The sequence below is a fragment of the Neomonachus schauinslandi genome, chromosome 8, assembly GCF_002201575.2.
Source record: "Neomonachus schauinslandi chromosome 8, ASM220157v2, whole genome shotgun sequence".
NCBI lineage: Eukaryota > Metazoa > Chordata > Mammalia > Carnivora > Phocidae > Neomonachus > Neomonachus schauinslandi.
In genome coordinates this window covers 17,892,882-17,916,273 of record NC_058410.1, presented here as the reverse complement: position 1 = coordinate 17,916,273, position 23,392 = coordinate 17,892,882, and the positions used below count along the sequence as shown (strand labels likewise).

The 23,392-nt window shown below is 43.0% G+C and overlaps 1 protein-coding gene across 4 annotated transcripts in view; it reads left to right on the top strand.

Moving 5' to 3' along the window:
• The window catches only part of SASH1 (SAM and SH3 domain containing 1), a 189,136-nt gene that overhangs the window by 11,906 nt on the left and 153,838 nt on the right, over positions 1–23,392 (top strand). Inside the window, exon 1 of one of the 4 annotated variants that reach the window (XM_044917639.1) lies at positions 20,844–20,873. The exons of the other annotated variants lie outside the window; for them this stretch is intronic. Coding sequence (XP_044773574.1) covers positions 20,844–20,873 — 30 coding nt within the window. Of the gene's footprint in view, positions 1–20,843; positions 20,874–23,392 lie in introns of those variants that run through there. 4 annotated transcript variants of the gene reach the window in all.

Here is a 23,392-nt window from a genome sequence, read left to right as displayed (position 1 = left end):
TGGTTTCTTCTGGGGTCTTGGGTGTCAGAGTGTGTGTAGGTCAGGATGGCAGGTACTCCGGGCTTTGCGGGCTCACCGCTTCCAAAGAGGCAGAGAGAAGCATGAAGTTCTGGTGTCTCATTGTCACTAGGTTGTTACACATTCTGGAACAACACCACTTTATTTCTCATGACTTCCAGTTTGTTCTTCTATTGTGGAAAACAGGAAGGCCCTCTTTCCCACCACTGGGAAAGGCAGATTCTCCTGTTGTCAGCCAAAAAGTTTTCCAAGCTGCAAAACAGTTGCTTTTATAATAGTAGGTTTGACTTAAAAAAAAAAAAAAAAATCAAGATTTTTGGAAAGACACATAAACCTGTTTTTTGTATACCTGTGGACTTACTTGCAGGCAAATATGAGGATGTTCTGTTTCAAGTCCTTACATATGAAGGGGAAAATCCAGGGCAAGTGTTGCTCAGAGGCACTGGGTTACAGATGGTTCCAGAGAATCAGCCAAAGACCGAGCGAACAAGCCAAAGCAAGATTGGTTGGAAGCCTGAATTTGCTAGTTAGGTCAAGATAAGTACTGAATTATGCAATATAGTTGGCAGCGAGGATTGATGAGGCTCTGAGGCTTGTTTTGGTAGAAAAATGACTTAGCAAAATGCATGGGGATAGGGGTAGGGAAACACTACTTTTTGTTCCAAGAAGGTCCAAATCAAAACAAGCTTTATTAGTGCAAAGGAAAGCATGCAGATGCTGAAGCAGTGCCTTAGTTGTGACTAGTGGTCACTGTTGTACAACGATAAATATATTTTAGACTCTGAAATATCTTTTAAAACTAAAAGTGATCACCTGTTTTGTTTTTTCCTTTAAATTTAAGTCTCTGCTCCTTAGACCATTAGCCGTCAGTTAATGGGTTCATTGGCTTCTGGTTTTCTAATGTTATGTGTGTCTGTTGTCCTGTATGGATTTCTGTTTTTAAAAATGTGGGCATATATTCTTTGTGGCAGGGTAGGGAGAATGTCGGGGTAGAATCCAGATTTTTTTCTTCCAACCAAAAGAACTTAGAAATTCAGTTGTCAGCAGATTCTTTGGAGGAGTTTCTTTACTGATTCCTACACTGCTCTACATTCCGTGCTTCCTTGATGCTTCAGAGCTCAGTGGATAGAACAAAGAACATTCTACAACTTAGTGTCCAATCAACCATTGGAATTATTTCCTTTCCCAAGGAGTTTGGAGGTTATATTTTTTTGCAGTAGTTAGAATATTCTTCTCTGTAACTTGACTGCTATAAGGACTTGTTTATAAAGCCTTTTTAGCAAAGATGCAATGGGGCAGAAAGACTGCATGACCTAGTAATAAAATAACAATATTAATGATAGCTGGTATTTATAGATCATGTATTATGTGCCAAACACCGTACTAAGCTCTTTTCATGCATTATCTCATTTCTTTTTTATTTTTCAATTGAAGTATAGTTGACACAATGTTATGGTAGTTTCGGGTGCGCAGGATAGTGATTGGACAACTCAGTATGTTTTCCTGTGTTCCCCACAAGGGTAGTTCATCATCTTGTCACCATAGAACGCCAATACGACACCATTGTCTCTATTCCCTATGCTGTACCTTTCATTCTTGTCTGACTTACTCATTCTGCAACCAGAAGCCTGGACCTCCCACTCTCCTTCACCCATTTTGCTCATCCCTCCACTTCCTCCCTCCTCCCCCAAACCATCAGTTTTTCTCTGTATTTATGGGTCTCTTTTTGCTTTTGTTCTGTTTAGATTCCACATATAAATGAAATCACGGTATTTGTCTTTCTCTGACTTATTTCACTTCCATAATGCCCTCTAGGTCCATCCATGTTGTTGCAAATGGCAAGATTTCATTCTTTTTTTGTGGCTGAGTAATATTCTAGTGTGTGTGTGTGTGTGTGTGTGTGTGTGTGTGTGTGTGTGTGTTCCACATCTTTATCCATTTATCTATCAGTGGACGCTTGGGTTGCTTCCATATCTTGGCTGTTCTAAATAATGCTGCAATAAATAGAGGTGTGCTTATATCTTTTAAATTAGTGTTTCTGTTTTCTTTGGGTAAATACTAATGGAATTACTGGATCATATAGTATTTCTTTCTATTTTTATTTATTTATTTATTTATTTATTCATTCATTCATTCATTCATTCATGAGAGATAGAGAGAGAGAGGCAGAGGCAGAGGGAGAAGCAGGCTCCCCGCGGAGCGGGGAGCCCAATGCGGGACTCGATCCCAGGACCCTGGGATCATGACCTGAGCTGAAGGCAGACGCTTAACCGACTGAGCCACCCAGGCGTCCCTAGTTTTTTTTTTTTTTTTTTAATATTTTATTTATTTGACAGAGAGAGACACAGTGAGAGAGGGAACACAAGCAGGGGGAGTGGGAGAGGGAGAAGCAGGGAGCCCGATGTGGGGCTCAATCCCAGGACCCCGGGATCATGACCTGAGCCGAAGGCAGACGCTTAACAACTGAGCCACCCAGGCGCCCCTCTATTTTTAGTTTTTTGAGGACCCTCCATACTGCTTTCCACAGAGGCTATACCAATTTATATTCCCACTGACAGTGTACAAAGGTTCCTTTTTCTCCATATCCTCACCAACATTTGTTATTTTTGATTCTAGCCATTCTGATAGGTGTAAGGTGATATTTCATTGTAGTTTTGATTTACATTTCCCTGATTAGTGGTGTTGAGCTTCTTTTCATGTATCTGTTGACCATTTGTATGTTTTCTTTGGAAAAATATCTATTCAGATCCTCTCTGTATTTTTTAATCAGATTAATCTGTGGGGTTTTTTTTGGTGTTGAGTTGTATAAGTTCTTTATATATTTTGAATATTATCCCCAGGCGGATATATCATTTGCAGATAATCTTCTTTCATTTAGTAGGGTTGACTTTTTGTTTTGTTGATGGCTTTCTTTGCTGTGCAACTCCTTTTATATTGGTGTAGTCCTAAAAAAGTCCTAAATAAATAAAAGTCCTAAAAAACTTTTATTTTTGCTTTTGTTTCCCTTGCTTGAGGGGACATCTCTAGAAAAATGTTGCTACACCAGATACCAAAGAGATGACTACCTGTGTTTTCTTGTAGGAGTTTTATGGTTTTAGGTCTTACACTTAAGTCTGCATCATCTCATTTCATTGTCCAAATAACCCTATGAGGTGGTCTTAATGGGTTAAATTGTGTTCACCAAAAGAAGATATGCTAAAGTCTTAAGCCCATATATCTCAGAGTGCGACCTTATTTGGAAATAGAATCTTTGTAGGTTTAATCAAGTTAAGATGAGGTTATTAGAGCAGGCCCTAATTCAGTGTGGGGAAATTTGGACACAGACACAGAGGGGAGGTGATGTGAAGACACATGGAACATAAGTAGATGGAGGATTGGAGTGATGCATCTATACACACCTACGAGGAGTGCCAAAGATTGTTGGCAAGCTCAAGCTAGGGGGGAAGGAGTTCCCTACAGAGGGAGTTTCAGAGGGAGCATGACCTTGCTGAAACCTTGATTTTTAGTCTACTAGGCTCTAGAGCCATGAGACAATAAATTCCTTTTTTAAGCCACCTAGTTTTGGTACTTGATTGTTAATCTCCTTTCTACTCGGAAGCAGCTATTGGGAAAAGGAGGAAGGTACAAGGAGAGTAGAACTTCATCCGGTTTTAGTACTTTGCATGGGCGAACTACTTGACCAGCAGGAAAAGGAAAATTGCAAAGCTAGATGAGCCATGAGCCCCAGTCAGAACCTGACTGTGGAAGCACAGACATCTGTGCCACAAGCGTTTACTGCGTGTGCGGGGACTGCACTCGGCATGTGGGACACAGACTGCTCTGGTCCTCTCCCAAGTGCTGGGGGAGTAACAAGCATGACAGAAGATGAGGAATGAAGTCAACTTGGGAAGAGGAAGAAGGTTGCTCGGTGTCCCATTTTCCCACACAAATAAGGCCTCAGCCCAATGCCTGTGGCTTTCCCCTCTTCTCCTGCTCCCCATTATTATTACTGTTATATAGACACTTGACCCTCGAACGGTGCAGGGGTCAGGGGCACCGACCCCCCCCACAGAGTCAACATCCACACACAACTATACTAATAACTTACTGTTGACCATAAGCCTTGCCAGTAGCATAGTTGATGAACACATTTTGTGTGTTACAGACTGTATTTTTTTTTTTAAGATTTTATTTATTTGAGAGAGAGAGAGCAATTGAGAGAGAGAGAGCAATCAAGAGAGAAAGAAGGAGCATGAGCAGGGGGAGGGGCAGAGGGAGAGGGAAAAGCAGACTCCCCGCTGAGCTGGGAGCCCGATGTGGGATTCCATCCCAGGACCCTGAGATCATGACCTGAGCCGAAGGCAGACGCTTAACCAACTGAGCCACCCAGGTGCCCCTTATATACTGTATTCTTATAATAACGTAAGCTAGAGAAAAGAAAATGTTATTAGCAAATTATAAGGAAGAGAAAATGCATTTATAGTACTATCCTGTACTTATCAAAGAAAAAAATCTGCATATAAGTGGACCTGCACAATTCAAATCCATGTTGTTCAAGTCAACTGTATCTGTATTTTGATGAAAGTGAAAAGCGTGGGTGTGGGTGATGGAAACGAAGACTTAAAAAGCTTTACATCTTTGTTCTAAAGTGGTGGAATTGAGTTGGTCCTCCAAAGAGGACCACACTTCTTTGCCGTGCCCTCCTCCTCACATCCCAACCACTGCCCAGAACAGAGTTGAGTGAGTGAAGAGGAAAATCTTAGCTCAACATAGATCAAATGCCATTGATGCTAGATTTCTTGAACTGACTTCTAGGATAGGGCGGATAAGCTGGTGTGGGGGGTGTCCGAGACTCTGGCAAAAAAAGGGTTGTGGGGGATAGGATTACAGGCCCCAAAGGGATGTTGGAGATATCCACAAGCCCTAGGCTCTCCTGCTTCACCCTTTGGGCTCACCCTCTGAATTCTCTGCCCTCAATCCTTCCAATACAGTAAGAGGGAGATGAATTATGGTACAGAGGATCCCCAGCTTATGATGGTCCCACTTTGGGAAAATTTGAATTTTGATCTTTTCCTGGACTAGCAATATTGCAGTACAACACTGTCGTGGTGCTGGGCAGCTGCAGCTCCCCTTCGGCCACCTGATCACGAGGGTAAACAGCCAATATCCTTAAAACGATTCTGTCCCCGGGCGCCTGGGTGGCTCAGATGGTTAAGCGTCTGCCTTCGGCTCAGGTCATGATCCCAGGGTCCTAGGATCGAGCCCCACATCGGGCTCCTGGCTCAGCAGGGAGCCTGCTTCTCCCTCTCCCTCTGCCTGTCTCCCTGCTCATTCTCTCTCTGTCTCTCTCTCTCTGTATCTCTGTGTCTCAAATGAATAAATAAAATCTTTAAAAAAAAAAAAAAACAACTATTCTGTCCCCATGCATTCATTCCATTTTTCACTTTCAGTATAGTATTCAGTAAGTTACATGAGCTGTTCAACACTTTATCATAAGATAGGTGTCATGTTAAATGATTTTGCCCCACTATTGGCTGATGTAAGTGTTAAGGCCGGCTGGGCTGAGCTCTGATGGGCGGTAGGTTACGCATATCCCGTGCATTTTCAATTTAGGATATTTTCAATTTACTATGAGTTTATTGGGATGCAACCCCATCATAAGGCTAGGAAAATCTGTATTCCATGAGGACTGTTAGGGAAGGAGGGATAGAGGTTTCTGGATGAAAATGTTGACCTCTGTTTGAGACGCCTCCTGGTACCACTTTATCTCCTGGTCCGTGAGGCATCCTAGCTGTGATGCAGGATTTGGGGAGTCAGAAATCACTCCTTACTAGATTGCTGAGGGTTTAGAATGAACGTAAGAGAGGATATGGAGAAAGTGGAAATAATTTAGATTATATTCCCTATGGATTCTTCACTGGACATTTTAATTAAAATCTTACAGGACATTTCGTTCTAACAGGTTCAGACCCTTGAATAAATTTGTTTTAATCTTCACCCTTCATTCGGAATAAATGCTTTCACAGAAATGTCTTTGTAAAGTAAAATAAAAATGGATAGTTAGAAAAGTAAATTTTTTTTTTTTTTTTTTAGATCATCTGTAGTCCATCCTGTTATGTTAGGAAGGGACTGCTCCCTGTAGTACATTACCGTAGATTACTTTTCCAACTCGAGTTCAATGACTCAAGCCAAAACCTTCATCACTTCCCTTTGGGAGGCTATTACACAGCCCAGCAGACATCCTATTAAGCTCCTGATTCGCAGAGGAAAAGGAAAGTTTCAAAGTTGAGACTGAGAAGGAAGATGATTCATGGTCATGAAAGAAGAAAGCCCCCAAAGTTTTCAGCGATGGCCCCCAGCTGTCTCCCCTTCCTCTGGGCGTATACTCACCAAGTGACCCTAGAAAGTCAGTGGAGCGAGTGCAGGGACCAGAGTGTAGTCGCTTAGAAGAACGGCAGAGGAATCACTAACTTGGAATCAAGCTCAGCAGTGGGCAAAAAAAGAAAGGGTGCAGACACTTCAGTGTAGTGTGGGAGTTGAAATGCAAAAGTTGGCTCTCCTGACCACATTTAGAGTTTATGATTCAATATTTAAGAAGACTATAAAAGCAGAAATTGCTATAGTTGGGGCAGGAAATGACTCAAGACCAAAAGGAAGATTTCTGTTGATGCAAGGTCAAGGTGAGGGAGTTAATTCCAGCCAGTGGCTCTGCCCAGGATAGACTGGCTTGCTGACACGGGGGCTGGACGGAACACAGGGTTAGCATGAGTACTGTGCCCCAGAGTTCTGACAGCAGGAACTGTTGCAAGAGAGTGAAAATGAAATATGAAGTCAGGGATATCAATATTTACAAAATAGAGAACATTCTATGATTAGTAAAATCCCTTTTTCCAAGTATTTTACTATGTCCCGTTTTGACCAGACAAGTTCCTGGCTGTCTGCTTCACTGTCAAATGACTTAAAATTCTAAACTATTTTTATAGTAGGTAGCTTGACATGGCAAAGTCATCATTTCTGTCCTCCACATGTGCTTTAACACCCACTGTTTGTATCATTCGTTTGATATTTACAGCCTGTGTGCCATTTTATTTTTTGTTGGATTGCATTCTTACCATCTTTTTATTTTTTACTGAGACCCGTTGTGGTGCATCGTGCTCCCTACCAAGATGCTGTTGGTTCTGCTGCTATAGGATTTTAAAAGGAACGAGGTAACACTGTATTTCTCCTCCCCCTGACCCCCACCCTCCCAACCCTATAACTGCAGTTCTTGTTTGGATTCAAATGCTGCTTCCTTACTTTCTTTACCTTTTATGTCTTGCTACCCCTTGATGTGATTCAGTAAAGGGAGATTAAATGGAAGGAGAGATTGGGCTAGGAAGATAGAAATAATTTTTTTTTAATTAAAGTGTAATTGAACACGTTATGTTACATTAGTTTCAGGTATACAACATAGTGATTGGACACCTTTGTACATTATGGTGTGCTCACAAGTGTAGCTACCATCTGTCACCATACAACACTATTACAGTACCATTGACTGTGTTCCCTGCATTGTACCTTTTATATCTGTGACTTAACTCATTCCATAACTGGAAGCCTTTATCTCCCTCTCCCCTTCACCCATTATTCCCATTCCCCTACTTCCTTCCCGTCTGGCAATCATCTGTTTTCCTCTGTGCTTATGGGTCTGTTTCTGCTTTTTGTTTGTTTGTTTATTCATTTGTTTTGTTTTTTAGATTTTACATATAAGTGAAATCATATAGTATTTGTCTCTGACTTACAGGTCCATCCATGTTGTTGCATATGGCAAGATTTTTTTTTTTTATGGCTGAGTAATATTCCATTGCATATATACCACATCTTCTTTATCCATTCATCTACTGATGGACACCTAGGTTGCTTCTGTATCTTGGCTATTGTAAATAATGCTGCAACGAACATAGAGGTGCATGTATCTTTTCAAATTAGTGTTTCTGTGTTTTTTTGGTAAATACCCACTAGTGGAATTACTGGGTCATATGGTATTTCTATTTTTAATTTTTTGAGGAACCTCAAAACTGTATTCCACAGTGGCTGTATCAATTTGCGTTCCCACCAACAGTGTAAGAAGGTTTCTTTTTCTCCACATCGTGGCCAACACTTGTTATTTCATGTCTGTTTTATTCTAGCCATTCTGGCAGGTATAAGGTGGTATCTTATTGTGGTTTCGATTTGCATTTCCCTGATGATTAGTGGTGTTGAGCTTCTCATGTATTTGTTGGCCATTTGTAGGTCTCCTTTGGAAAAATGTCTATTCAGGTCCTCTACCTATTTTTAATCAGATTGTTTGTTTTTTTGGTGTTGCATTGTATAAGTTCTTTATATATATATATATATTTTAAAGATTTTATTTATTTATTTGACAGAGAGAGAGAGCGAGAGAGGGAGCACAAGCAGGGGGAGTGGGAGAGGGAGAAGCAGGCTTCCTGCTGAGCAGGGAGTCCGATGCGGGGCTCGATCCCAGGACCCTGGGATCATGACCTGAGCCGAAGGCAGACGCTTAACGACTGAGCCACCCACGCACCCCGTTCTTTATATATTTTAGATATTAACCCCTGCAGGGATAATTTTTTGAGGAGGGGATGTTTAGGAAAGGCAGAGACTGTGCCCAGGAAGCACAAGAAGGTGTTAGATACTGGGAAGGCATGAAGCTTAAGATGGAATAAGAAGGAAGTTCATTTCTTTGGATGTTTTGTCTGGACTTGGTGGGGTGATGGCAGATTTCTAAGTGTCTGACTTAAAATGCCTGGACTTTTTATAACAAGCTTGACTGGTATTTAAGTTTGGGCCTGAACTTTGTCATTTCTCAAAATGAATGAAAATGAGGCTTCTACTGAGGTACTCATGTCCAAGTAGGTTCTCGTCTTTCCTCTATGTAATGGGATCTGATGGATTGTGGAATTCGCAGGTGGCTCTTAATCCTAACTCTGGGTGTTTGGGATTTCTTATACTGCCTTATCAGTGTCTGTGCCTCCCCTTTTTGATTGTGATTCTCTGAGAGAGAATCTGTCCTACAAGCATACAGAACTGTGTATCCTTTGGGGAGATGACCGTGTTGGAACTGAGTTCTTTTGAAGATGGATAAATCATGACTCTTTCTTTACTTGTGCGTCTTTAAAAAGTGTTGATCGCTTGGGCACCTGGGTGGCTCAGTTGCTTAAGCGTCTGTCTTCAGTTCAGGTCATGATCGCAGGGTCCTGGGATTGAGCCCCACATCGGGCTCCTTGCTCAGCAGGGAGCCCGCTTCTCCCTCTCCCTCTGCCTCCCACTCCTGCTTGTGCTCTCTCTCTCTCTTTCTGTCAAATAAATAAAATCTTTTTTTAAAAAAGTGTTCATCACTTACTATCTTTTTTTTTTTTTAGATTTTATTTTTTAACTAATCTCTACACCCAGTGTGGGGCTCGAACTCACAACCCTGAGATCAAGAGTCACCTGCTCCACCAGCTGAGCCAGCCAGGCCCCCCATTTTTAAGATTTTATCACTTATTATTTTGAATTGCCATCTCAAATTCATTGTGAAACAAAGCAAGATATAAACCCATTATCTACTAGTACATGGTATATTTGTGCAGTTTCTTCTGTATAGAACCATCAACTCCTTGAAGACTGAACAAGCAGTTAGGTTTCCTGGCTATATTTTATTTTATTTTATCTTTTTATTTACATTTTAGGTAGTTAATATACATGGCCAGATATAAATAGGGTGGTCAAGGAAGGAGCTGAGAATGAGCCAGAATCGGGGTGGAGGGAAGCACTTTTTGAAGCAGGGAGAACATCCAAAGCTCTAAGATAGGAATGAACTTGGTGAATTCTAGGAACAGAAACAAGGCCAAAATGATTATTGTTTGGAGAGCATTAGAGATTCAAGAGTGGGTCAAAGAGACATTCAGGCCAGGTGACATTGCCTATAGTCAGGGTTCTATTTTACGCATGATTGGAAGCCATTGGAGTTTTTTTTTTTTAAGATTTTATTTATTTATTTGACAGAGAGAGACACAGTGAGAGAGGGATCACAAGCAGGGGGAGTGGGAGAGGGAGAAGCAGGCTTCCTGTTGAGCAGGGAGCCCGATGCGGGGCTCGATCGCAGGACCCTGGGTTCACGACCTGAGCCGAAGGCAGACGCTTAACGACTGAGCCACCCAGGTGCTCCGCCATTGGAGTTCTTAAATTAGCTTATATTTTTATTTTTTTATTTATTTTTTTATTTTTTTAAAGATTTTATTTATTTATTTGAGAGAGAGAATGAGAGAGAGCACATGAGAGGGGGGAGGGTCAGAGGGAGAAGCAGACTCCCTGCCGAGCAAGGAGCCCGATGCGGGACTCGATCCCGGGACTCCAGGATCATGACCTGAGCCGAAGGCAGTCGCTTAACCAACTGAGCCACCCAGGCGCCCCAAATTTAGCTTATATTTTTAAAAGATCACTGACAGTGTTATGGAAAATGGACTATAATGAGGTGGGCATGGCTTGGACCAGACTGTAGTCCAGGAGTTGGAGAGAAGCACACAGATATAGAATAGGTTTTGGAGGTAGAGCCTCTGAAGCTGGGCTGGTGGTTAGCAGGGCGGAGAATTGAGGATGACAGGTGTTTTGCCTGATCATCTAGGTAGACTGTCTCTGGTTGTGAGGGTCAGGGTGCGGAATCGAGATAAACCCAGCGTCAGTCAGCTAATTTACGGTGAGAATTTAAAACTGCTGAGCAGACTGGACTACCCGGATGTTTTCTGTAAGAAAGTTCACTTGGGAAATTTAATTAGGACCAGACGGACATGGAGCTGGGCAGTCCATTCTGTTTGCCCCAACTCCCCACCCCTCTCAGCTGGGCCCCTAGAATGGGCCAGAGCCCTCGCCCCTCCTGGAAGGTGCCAGAGGCTCCATCGCTCAGGTCTGTCAGCAGGAGGCCGTGGAGCCTTGGACCTCAGAGCAGAGGGTGGTGCAGTGATGCGGTTTCCGTGCTGGGGTGATAGGCAGGGGGCTAAGGTAATGGAAAGGGTGGATTTGAGAGATGCGTATGAGAGAAGTGATGAAAGTTGGCAGCTGGTTCGTGGTGGGGTGGGGTAAGGGAGGGAGGAGAAGGCCTTATGCTTGCATGTCCCTGAGCCTCAGCTCACTGGTGAACGGGGTGATGGGTATGTGGTGGGGGAAATAAAAAGAATGAGTAGCCTTCATGTACGTATATTCTTCAGCTAACTTTTTAAACTTAGGGTCCCAGTCAGTCTGCTTAGTTTTCTTGAAATTTCTGAGGGCGTTTGACCTCTTAAAAGAGACCTTCAGTGCCCCCGCTCCACCCGCAACCTTTTCCACGATGCATGAGCCACATGTTTTCTAAAATAAGATGTGTTTTCACGTTAAGCTCATTGCTCGTCTGAGGAAATGTGACTGACAGTGACAATAGTCACTGTTGTAAGATGCAGTCATTTGGCTGCAGTCCCCGGTGCTTACTGACCCCCGTGGGCAGAAAGGACTGTTCTCAGGTGTTTGAGAAAAGTAGGCCCTAACATCAGACTGTGTGGTCGTGGTAGAATCCACTGTGTGGATGAGGGCAGCAAATCCCAAATGATTGTTGATGACAAAGGGGAGATCTCTTCTTGTGCTGATATCTCCTGTTGGTATAAACACTAACACACATGCAGTTTCTGGTACTTAGAAGTAGGGTTCCAAATAATATTTAAATGAAGCTTTGTGTTTAAAAAGCTCACTGGGGCGGGGGGGCAGGATAACTGTGTCAGACTTAATTAAATGCCTCAAAAATCTCAAATACCTCTGTGGTACTGTTCCTAAAAATAAAATGCTTGACGCATAGAGCTGTCCTATAGCTTTGTTTAGACAATTAATTCTCGAATTTTGGTACGTAGTAATACTTGCTAAGATTTATTGAGTGCTTACTGCGTGGCAGGCACTGTGCTCAATGTTATCTGTGGGTATGTCTCTTGGCCTTCACATAGCCCTGTGAGATGAGATGTTGGGACTGTCCTTGTCACCCCATTTTACAGGTTAGGCCAAGTGAGGTTAGGTATTCGTCCATGGTCACACAATGCTGCAACTGGGACATAAACCCAGGAATTCTGGCTTCACAGCTCATAATTGGTTTCTTACCACACTTCAGTGTGTATGTGAATCTTTATTGCATTTTTAAATATTCCTCTTTCCTAAGAAGAGCTATGAGCCATTGCCACCCTGGAGATGTGGTGGTGTCTGTAATGGCCAGGTGCTGGCTTGCTGGCAGCATCCTTCCTTCCATATGACTGTGCCTGGCAAGGTGGAGGACAAGAAGAGAGGCAGGATAGGGAAAGGGGAGACAGTTTTCTGCACTGGAGTATAATGAACAAAAATTGCATTAGGTTCCCTGGAGCCTGAATTTATTAAGATAGCATAGGATAAAATGTCTTATCAGAGTCCTGTGTTTGACATTTTGAGTTACTAGAAAGGCAGGTACTGTTTCATCTTGAGAAGGGGCTGGGTCCCCAGTGGCCTCAGGACTCCCCTGGTCCTAAAGAGAATTTCTAAGGAGAAGCACAAACATGAGATAGAGTGGTTGCAGTTGATTTAAACAGAGGGGATGGGCGTGGGTAAGAACAACATCCTTTCTATTCATTCTCTTTGTTCTAATATAATTTTTCATGCCATGCTCTTGGTACACGTGGATACTTTTATTTGTGGTTGTGTAGCCACTGGGAGGGATTCTCCCACTTCAGCATCTTCATTCATTAAACATCTGTTGAGTGTCTGCCACGTGCCAGGCACCCGGATAAGTTCAGAGGAGACACCAGGGCACATGGTGCTGACTGGAATTTCATCCCCAGCCAGGTGGGTACACACCTGAGTAGGCTTGTTCTGGGCTGTGAAGCTTTTTGACCTTTGGCTAGGGAACATGCGGAAGAGTACTGTGTGTGGGATTTAAGAGACAAAACAAATGAACCTGGGGTGGTGGGGGGAGAGAAAACCAAGACTCTTAACTGTAGAGAACAAACTGGTGGTGACCAGAGGGGAGGGGGTGGGGGGATGGGTTAAATGTGTGACAGGGATCAAGGAGAGCACTTGTGATGAGCCCTGGGTGTTGTGTGTTAGGGTTGTTGTGTGTAAGGCTCAAATCACTAAATTCTACACCTGAACTAACTAATATTAACTAATTATCTTCTAACTAATATTAACACTGTATGTTAACTAACTTGAATTTTAAATAGTAATTGGGGGTAAAAGTGTACTGTGTGTCTTATTGTTATTCAGTGTAAATATTTTTTCTTAAACTGAGAGCTTAGGAGTGAGCAACTTAGTCCTTAGAGCAATCCGCAGCTGGGGCAAACCGTGCACATTGTTGACTTGCAGATCCTAGTCAGGCCATCTCTCAGCCTGGCTCTTCAGTTCTGCTGCTGCCAGAAGATTGTTCCCCGCAGAGGCTCTGCTCGGGTGGGCAGGGCCACAGAACAAAACATGCCTGCGCCTGTTTACACCCTCTGGCCCGGCCTCCCCTTTCTCTGTAGCCGGCAGGATTTCCTCAGGAAGCTGTCCTGGTGGAGGGTGGGCCGGGGTTAACCAGGACGTGATGACGCGCAGCCCCCTCTGCCCTCTGGGAGCTGCGCTGAGGTCAGCCTAGATCCTGGGTCCGCCCTTTCCAGTCTGTAAGTTCCAAGGACCATTCTCCTGCCCACGTTAAGGGGTGGGGGGGGGGGATAGATTTGGTTTGTGTCCCCCTTGCACGTGGCTGCTTTTTCCTATTTCATGCTCGCACATAGTACTGGGATGAAAAGCTTGGGAGGGGGCACCCCTCAGGGGCCCCCAGAGCAGCTGTGTCAACACTTCCAAGGCCCAGCGTTTCCCGCTGTGCCGCGGGGCCAGTCACTTGAGGGCTGCTGGGTCAGCGGCGGGCCCAGCCTCAGGAAGAAATGATGGATTGGATGATGTGCCAATGTGTTTGGCCTGGCCAAGCCCCCAGGTGTATGTGTCCTCATACATGGTTGAGTGAATTATCCCACTGTACACCTCTATAGCTCGGGAGTACTGCACTGTTAATGAATGCTCGTTTTTTAAAAAATGTAATGGGAGGGGCTGTCTTCTGTGGAGGCCTCAGGAGATGGCTGTATAATTTAAATCAGCAGTAAGGTTAGTATACCCAACTGCTGCAAGCCCGTTTTTCTGGAGTGAAGTCAGGTTTGGGAGTGGGTCATCACGGATTTGAAGCCTGGGTCTGAGCTTTTTAGCCAAGTGACAGTGGACACGTTTGTCACCTCCCTGAGTGTCTACGCCCTCACTAGGTTGTACTGTTAGTACAACCTACGTTACGACTTGTACATTTTAAGTGAAATAACATGTGGGGACACCTGATACGTAATATAGTCATGTAGGTGTTCAATAAATATTCATCTCTCCCCAGCTCATCCTTCCAGCCACCCCAACACACATGCGCACGCACACACATGCCAGATTCTATTTTTTTTAAGATTTTTATTCATTTGAGAGAGAGCATGTGTGCACAAGTGGGCGTAGGTACAGAGGGAGAGGGAGAAGCAGACCCCCTGCTGAGCGGCAAGCCCGACATGACCTGGGGCTCCTACCTGGGGCTTGATCCACGGACCTGGAGATCAGCACCTTAGCCGAAGTCAGACACTTAACCGACTGAGCCACCCAGCCACCCATCTGGCCCGCACGCCAGATTCTAGTGTCAGCATTTTCTACAAACTTGATCAAACGTATCAAAAGCAAATCATTTTAAAGGCGTCGGTATGGTGCACGAAGCTCCATGCTGTTAGCCCGGAAGATTACTGAGCTTTTATTAAATGCCTACCCCTGTGACCTTGTGGTAGGCACTGCCAAGAGTTACAAGTGCACTGCGTTGTAGGAAGACCCACGCATTGGCCTGGCATAGCTAATCCGTGTTGGGGAGGGTGCCTAAACGTGCATATGTGAGATAATCAGGAGTAGATACACACCAGGCAGAGTGACTGAACAAACGCTGAGGGCGTACACAGCATAGCAGGGATATGCCTGTAGGTAAATTCCTCTGCTCTGAATGAGAAAAAGGCTAGTTTGGAATCCGGGTTTATCACAGGTTTCTCGGCTTCTGCATCGTGTTTGTTACCTGTAGTAGTCATATCTGCTTCACCCATTGAAACTGTTTCTACCTGGACAAAGGTGATTTCATTACAACACGGGAAATTTTTTAAGCCGGACAACCCAGGGTTGGTCATGATATTCCAGAACATTGTAAGTGACAATGGCAATTATTAGTGACAAAAGCAATTCTTTATTGAGTTCTGGGTGCCAGATACTATGTTGAGCGCTGTACTTGGATTATTAATCTCGTTTATTAGGCCTCGTGGCCCTGTGGGCAGGTACTTCCAAGGCACAAGGAAATTTAATAACTTGCCTTTTTGAGGTTAGAGATTGAAGTATTAGCAATTGTGTCAAACTGGTTCTTTCTTTTCCTTTTCCAAAAAAGAGAAAGAAACCCTAAAACAAACCAAACCAAGAAACTCCTCCACAAAAGTAGATAAAATAATTTCTTAATAACAAGTAGCAGTTTTGGGGCGTCTGGGTGGTCGTTCAGCGTCTGCCTTCGGCTCAGGTCATGATCCCGGGGTCCTGGGATCGAGCCCCGCATCGGGCTCCCTGCTCCGTGGGAAGCCTGCTTCTCCCTCTCCCACTCCCCCTGCTTGTGTTCCCTCTCTTGCTGTGTCTCTGTCAAATAAATAAAATCTTAAAAAAATAGCAGTTTTTTTTTTTCTTTTATAAATGGAAGGTGGAGGTGAGGAAGGGTCATAAGGATAGATCAAATGATCAAACATCTCCTAGACAAAGTATTCTGAGGTCTTTTAAGTTTATCTCGACATCTTTGATTAAAAAACAGGTTGTGGAATATGGACAAAATCCAATGCAATTCTAAGAAACAAATAGGCGATTAATTATTGGAGATTCAAGGGTAGTTGGCAAGATTTTGAATCAGGAGGAAATTCACACAGAAGCAGTCTGTGGGAAGTTTGGACACATGAGTTCCGGGATTCTGGTCCTTGAGTTACCCACATTGGAATGTTTTGACCCCAGGCTTTTCCTTTTCTTATCTTTCAACAAGGCCATCTTGGTTTCCTTCTACTAAATTCTCTCTCTGCTTTGGCGATATTCGGGGTCTCTTGTCTTGTCAAAAGATATGTTCCGACCTAATAAGGTATTCTCAAAGGAAGACTGCCACACAAGAATGAAACAGCAAATGAAATTTTATAATGAAGAAACAATCGGTGAAGTATATTGCCATGTGCCACATGCTTTAGTATCTCTCCTTGGTCGTCTCCTTAAATGTTGCTGTCAGAATGCCAGCCTCATGGGATGGCTGTAATACTCTTCTTTCTTCCATATTTTATACCTCTTAGGGGTTTTGTTGCCATGGAGAGGGGGCTGGGAGAAAAGTGCCTCTTGTCACTGGGCAGATGTTTCGGAAAAATGAAGCTAAGTTGAAATTAATTGGCATGCCTTTTTAGATATTTCCTGAATTATTTCTATGGAAAATCAATTTGGTTTTTCGGCATTTTTGCCTGTGTGTCACATCAGGCTTCCACAGCCACGCTTGTCTGTGGGGAGGTGGGAACAGGATCTGCCCTCAGTCTAGGCACAGAGCAAGGGTGCTTTATGGGTTCTTGGTGCTCACAAACAAGGAAAGGCAGGAATGGGGGCAGGGAGCCTTCTACTCACCAGTTTTCCCAACACCTGCCTTCTGTGACCAGGAAGGTCGTGAAGAACTGCCGTGGGAGAACAGTTAACTCTAATGGCCTTTTGAGAATCTTTATTATCTGCATTTATGACCTGGTTTGCAGGTGGAGGTCAGAAGGTCGTATTCGGGGATATTCGTTAACAACCAATTTCCCCACTAGTAGTTGTTCGCAGAACATTCTTTCTAAATGCAATACCAAAAAATATTTGGAGTTACCAAACTAGCTCATTTATGACCTAGGTAGATACAGAGAATGTCTTGACATAGCCCTCACTCATTTTTACAAAATGGAATACTACAGATACTTCCTTTCTGACTTTGTGAAACTGCTTAATTGCAAATTACATGATTGCACATTGCATAAGGAAGCCCAGCACCACCATGAATTCAGAAACACTGTCCTATGAAAACCTTCTGCTGCCATGTTCTTTCACTTTCAGACTTGCAGCCTAGAGCCAGTTCTTTAAAAGGCTTGTCTTTGTAGTTGAAATAATTTTCCCTGGGTAGTGGCTGTTTTGCAATATGCTTACCACATTTGACTTTCTCACATTTGAAAACTAATAGACTACATAAACATAAAAGTGCTAAGTGTTAAAACCAACACCTCTTAGGAGTTTGTTTTTAATAAGCTTATGTAATTAACACCTTGAACCATATATTCCATTTGTTTCTTTTGAAACCATACAAAGAGAACAGGATGATACACATACAGAAGACACTGGCGTAGTTAATGCTGGCTTTTTAAATTATGGTGAAGTCATTGGTGTTTTAGAAATTAAACCTTGCCAATTACTTTTAAGTCTGAGAACTGAAGAGTCGATCCATTACTGAGAGAAAAATAAATCAGAACATAAAGCAGTATATAAACTGTTTATATTCCTCTTCCCAAGGGCCCAAGCATAATGCCTGGCACAGTGCTTGTTTATTGACAGTTTTATTCCATTCATTCATTGATCCAGTAAATTTATATTGAGGTTCTTCTAGGCACTGTCCTAAGCACTGAGCAGTGAACAAAACTTAGAAAAATTTCTGCCCTTAGGGACCTTACACTTTAGTTAGGGGACGGGACTAAAACAGATGTGAGTTATATGCAAACTAGTTTAGATGATGAGAAGTGGGGAGGAGAGAGAGTAGGCAGAGGATGGGGTCAGAGACTGTGTGTGCCTGAGAGGTGGGTCGCCATTGTAGCTAGGGCACACTGGGGAAGCAGGGTGTTGAGTCACCTCTCTGGCAGGTGAGGGCAGAGCGATGAGGGCAGAGAGAGGAGCAAGTCCCAAGGCTGGGTTAGCTGGCACGTTTTGGAGTGTTGGAGGAGAAGCAAGGTAGCCGTGTGGCCAGGCAGTGTGAGCCTGAGAGGCTCCAGATGGGGCACGAGAGAAGTGCGGGAGGGCCCAGATGACATGGACCATGGACCTTTCAGTTCATGGGGGCGGGGGCTGCAGCCTTTACTCTGAGGGGGACTGGAGTCTGAGTAAGGCTTTTGAGTAGAGGGGCAAGGATCTGACTTAGGTTCAAACAGGATCTCTTCGACTGCTGTGTTTAGAGGGTGCCCGGGGTGAATGGGAGGGAGCCAAGTGTTTTGATTTCCCAGTATAAAATGGAGCTGTTGAATTGTGCTTTGCCAATGGAAAGACATAGTCCATCCTGACAGAGTAGCATTAAAAACAACAACTAGGGGACCCTTTAAGAGACTTATTAGTACACTTTTTTGGTAGGTACACTTTTTTTGGTTGGCTTTTCCCCCACAATGTGACAAACAATTAAAAATTTATCATCCACATCACAGAGAAAAAAAGTGAAATTGCTCTTTTTTATAGAGCAATTGAGGAGCATAAAAAAGTTTGTGTAGGTGGTAGACACGTGACTAGCCTATGAATCTAAGAACTTGGATAGGAAGGAAGAGGGGACTGTGTTCCAGCAAACACTGACCTATAAAACTGTTAAAAGTAACAAGATTTGGCCGATAAGTACATAAAAATGTTCATTCTTAAGTAGAAGTGAATTGCTCTTCAGGAAAAATTATATGTTAGAAATTTAAACATTAGATGTTATGATAAAGCCAGTGGTGATGTTAGTAAGTTCTCAGCTCATGAGCAGATTGGAAAAATGAACATTTTCATTCTAGTGATAAGTGGCTTGGTAGAATGATGTGAATTCATCTCAGGTGGGCTTTTTTTTTTTTTTTTTTTTGCTTTTAGGCCTAAGACACCTGTCAAGTTTATGTTGTAACTCTATATAGAATGTGGTACAAAGCAAATAAATTTCATTCTCAACTTCCAAGATGTTTTTAATCTGAGTAAGCCCAATGTGCTAAGGATGCTTTTTCAGAGATCTTTCACATTATATTCTTGGCAAATGGAAAAGTCTTTTATGATGAAAATTGAGATCATTTTGAGGGGAAATGATATAGTTAGGAAAGAACTTTTCTTCCCGAAGAATTGAAATAAAAGTATGGCCTTCATGTCATATACTGTTTTATATGGTTACATCCATAGATGGACAGACACCCAGATCCAGATCCAGATAATACTCACCTATGTGCCTGGAACAAGAAGAATAATTTTGCGCAGCTGACATTCTCTAAATCTGGTTTTTTCTGTAGGTTACAGGTCAGAATGTGCACAGGATGAAGACAGCAGATTTCCCATTTACCCCACATCCACAAGCAGGCTTTTGAGTCCCCAGATGAAGTCCTTGGAGCACGGAGTGTTGTTGGGAGTGTCCTTGAGATAAGGGGATGGACAGAAGAGCAGATGTCGGAAGCTAGGTCATGAAATGTGCTTGAGGAGGGTTAGGTGTGCGTTGAAGAGTTGTTTTTGGATTACTTGGGAGTTTTTCCAGGGCAATGGGTAAACTGGTTTCTCCCTGACTTTGGAAAGAGACCACCCAATTGGTGTCATGTGAATGAAGAGCCCTAAAATAGCCTCCACTGTATAGGATCAGACAGGTTTCCATTCGGCTCATCATAGCTCATTCCCAGCAAGGGAATGTGCCTGTTTCCTTGGCCACAGCGTTGGTCTTGTATTTGCTTTCTGACACCACCTGCCCCAGCAGCATTCCAGGTGTGTTTTCCTCCTGGTCTCCCTGGTGGGGATTGGATGGGGAGGATTCAAAAGGTTATGGTCCTGGCGTCTTCAGTGCCGCCTTATATAGTCATTTCCAAACACTTGCCTTTTCTGTCAGGATGTGAGAAGAATGTAAGAGTTTAGTGACCTTGTGCCCCTTGCACCAAGGAACTTTCCCCATTAATCTTTTTGGTGTAAGAATCTTCCATTGGATTCCAACGAGATCCATGCCCATCAACATGTTAAGAATGGTCAGCAATAAGTAGAAATAATCCGAAATCAGTTCTGCACATGAAGAATCCTCCACGCGAGTTTCCTTCTTTCTCTCCCGCCTCCTGTCCTGCCACACCTCCGCACCGACTCTTCAGCCAACTAGGTAGCTTTTCCTCTGGGAACAGGTGAGGCTGTCTCCTGACTGAGACGAATTATATGTATTTGTTGTCCCTTCTGCCTGGAAACATATTCCCCAACCCTTCACCTCGTTCTTCATTGGTTGTTATTTTGAAGGATGTTTGAATGTCTCACTCACTCACTCACTAGGCTCAGTTACTGCTCTAAAGTTGGTGGGGACAGAGACTGAGACTAAAAGCTCATCATTATATATGAAAATGCCAAATGAATGTTATGGGACCCTCAGGAAGTGGGGAGTCAGTTCTGTTGACTTCCATTCCTTCCTTCCTTCATGCATCTGATAGACACCTCTTAGGGAATGGCTAAGTATCATTGTGATGGTGTTAGGTGCTGAGGTTGCCAAAATGAGTAAGACCCAGCTCCAGCTTTCAAGGACTTTGAAGTCTCCTGGGAATGACAACCGCGTAAGTAAGTAAAAGTCATTTTAAAAGATGCCTTAAAATAGAGAACTTCAAATAGATACCGAAGTGTCATATTTTAAAGAACTCCCATGTTCCAGCGCGACCATCAGTCATGGCCAGTCTTGTTTCATCTATACTTGCACCCACCCCTTCCCTCTCCCTCCATGCCTCTGAAGCAGACCGCAGACATCAGGTCATTCCGTTTGTAGGTGGAATGTATGATTGGCAGGGATGCAGCAAGAAGACCACATGCCATGCCAAGTCCACCGTGAAGGATGGGCTGCTGTCTGCGGGGTCAGTAGGACGAAAGAAGGTGTTCCAGGCAGAAGAAACAGCATGGAGGAGTGGGGATGATAGAGTGCTGTGTGAACTAGTTTGATCTGGCCCAAACTGGTGTGTGGAGAGAGGTGGAGCCATGGGACAAGTCTAGAAAGGCGGACAGTCCAGATAAAAAGGCTCTCGTATTGTATGGTATACAACAGACCGACTTTACAAATCCTCACTGGGAGACATTTACAGTTTTCAAGATCTATATTCTAAAAGTCACCATGGGCATGGGATCTAGGGCAGGGGTTGTACATGAGATGAGATTGGAGAGAGGGTGAGCAGTTGGGGAAGTTTTGTCCACCACTTGAAACACTGCTAGGATTAAGATGGAGAGACATTTTGAGACACTTGAGACATGGAGAGGTTTTAGGGAAGAGATGTTATACTAACATTGACTTATGACACATTAGTATAATTAGTTCCATTAGATGTAGTGACCTCTTTGAGGGTAAGTGAAGGACTCCTGAGAGTCTGGTGCAGGGGCAACTGGTTGAGGCTAATCTCTGGAACACTGGAATCCAGCATGAAAGTCTGGGGAGTTGGAGAGTTCATACTGAATACGTAGAAAGAGGAGGCAAGACATTTACAGCTAAGGAGGTGGAGAAGGAGTTTTGAGAGTTTTCAAAGTATAAGTTAGGGGCATCCAAGTACTTCAGTATGGGCCATTTGATCAGTGTCCCGGGGCTTGCTGGCCATCTGAATTTTTATTGATAACACTATTTAGGCAATACTTACCAGTTCTTAAAAATCTGGAACTTTGGGAGCATCACCAAAAAAGATTTTAATTAACAGTGAACGGTTATAAGATTTATCCTCTTGTCAGTTTTGATCAGGTCACCAGGACTTCCAAATCTCTCTCAGCCTGCCTCAAGGAAATCAGCCACGATGATCGGGTCCCGTTCTGATTCCATTTATTATCACCCTCCTGACTCTCTGCTCAAGCCACAGCAGAATATAATTTTCTTAAAATATGACAAACTCAAATATTGTACAAGGTTTAACAACCCGAAATTTCAGGATTGTTTTGAGATTAATCATTTCCAAATTTCTAGGAATATTATAGATCAACCCCCCCCCCAATCAGGTCATCATTGGCCAAATGCTTGAGAATGCTCATATCCTCATGATTATGTGACAGAGGCAGCCAGACAAAGTGCAAAGTGTGATTCATACTCATCAAAATCTGTGAATATGGTCAGAAATTGTGACTTCATTTCCACCAAACTAGCTTGTTCATTGCCACCCAACTAGCTCGCTCTGCTGTTCTTTCCAAATCCGTGATTCTATTAAGCTCAGGGCAATTTAGAAATGAGAAATGAGTTTAGTCCGCAGTTGCCATCTGCTAATTCCACATGTCCATTTTGAGTACGAATCTGTACTTTAATTTTTTTGAACAAATTGTCAACGTTTCAGTCACTTCCCTTCATTTTCAAGTTCTGAAGCTTCCTGCGAAATGTTCTTTTGAGCCACTGATAGCATTTTTAAGATATTTTGATTATTAGGTCAGTTGGTGGTTTCAGTAGCTAAAAGACTTCTCATGTTTTGAAACTATGAATATGGAGAACAGGCTTAATACCAGTGTTTGCATGTGACATGCATTGTATGTTTTGACCTCTCAGATAGATAATGGTTTTCATCTATAAATGAATAGTTTGAATTATTTCAATAATTGGAGGTTTGCTTTTTGAGAGGTCTTACAATGGAACTGGGACCTACTGTTTTGAGGAACTGTTGATACTCCATTTTATCTGGCCCTTAATACAATTTAAATTTGGACAGACTTATTCTAGTTAAGCCGTAAGTGTCAACATTGTAAACTTGTTTTGATTAAAGGATTTTTCTATCAAAAAAAAAAAAAAAAAACAACAGATTGGATCTTTCAGAGCCCTTAATTCCAAAAACACCTTACACAAAGCACACAGCCTAGTAAACCCCCTTAACAGGTTTCCATGACTGAACCATATGACTACAGTAAAATAAAGACCATACTTTGCTTTCCTATTAATGATAAGCATTCGTGTTTCTTGGTTTTATATTGTATACATAGCACCTAGCAAACACCTGGAGTGTCATAGATGTTCAATACATATTATTTGAATTAATGGCATACCCTCTTAGGTGTTGATGATTGAAGAACATACTAATTTTCTAGCCTTGGTCACTTTCTCCATCATACCTGACAGTTAACGTGATTATCACACACACTCCCCGGGAGGGATACAGAGGAGGCCTTTTTTTTTTATCCCATTTTATTGTAGCTACACCTCTCCATGGTCAGGAAACTGAGTTCTCATACTTAGACCGAGCTTTCCAAATTCCTTCCGAGCTGATAATTAGAGATTACTGTTTTGTGTGTGAGATTCTGGTAATCACATTTTTGCTAAAAATCTCAAGCTTTTCGTCCCGTCGGGTCAAGCAGGCTGCCCTGGGCCTGAGGGAGGAAGATGAGACAA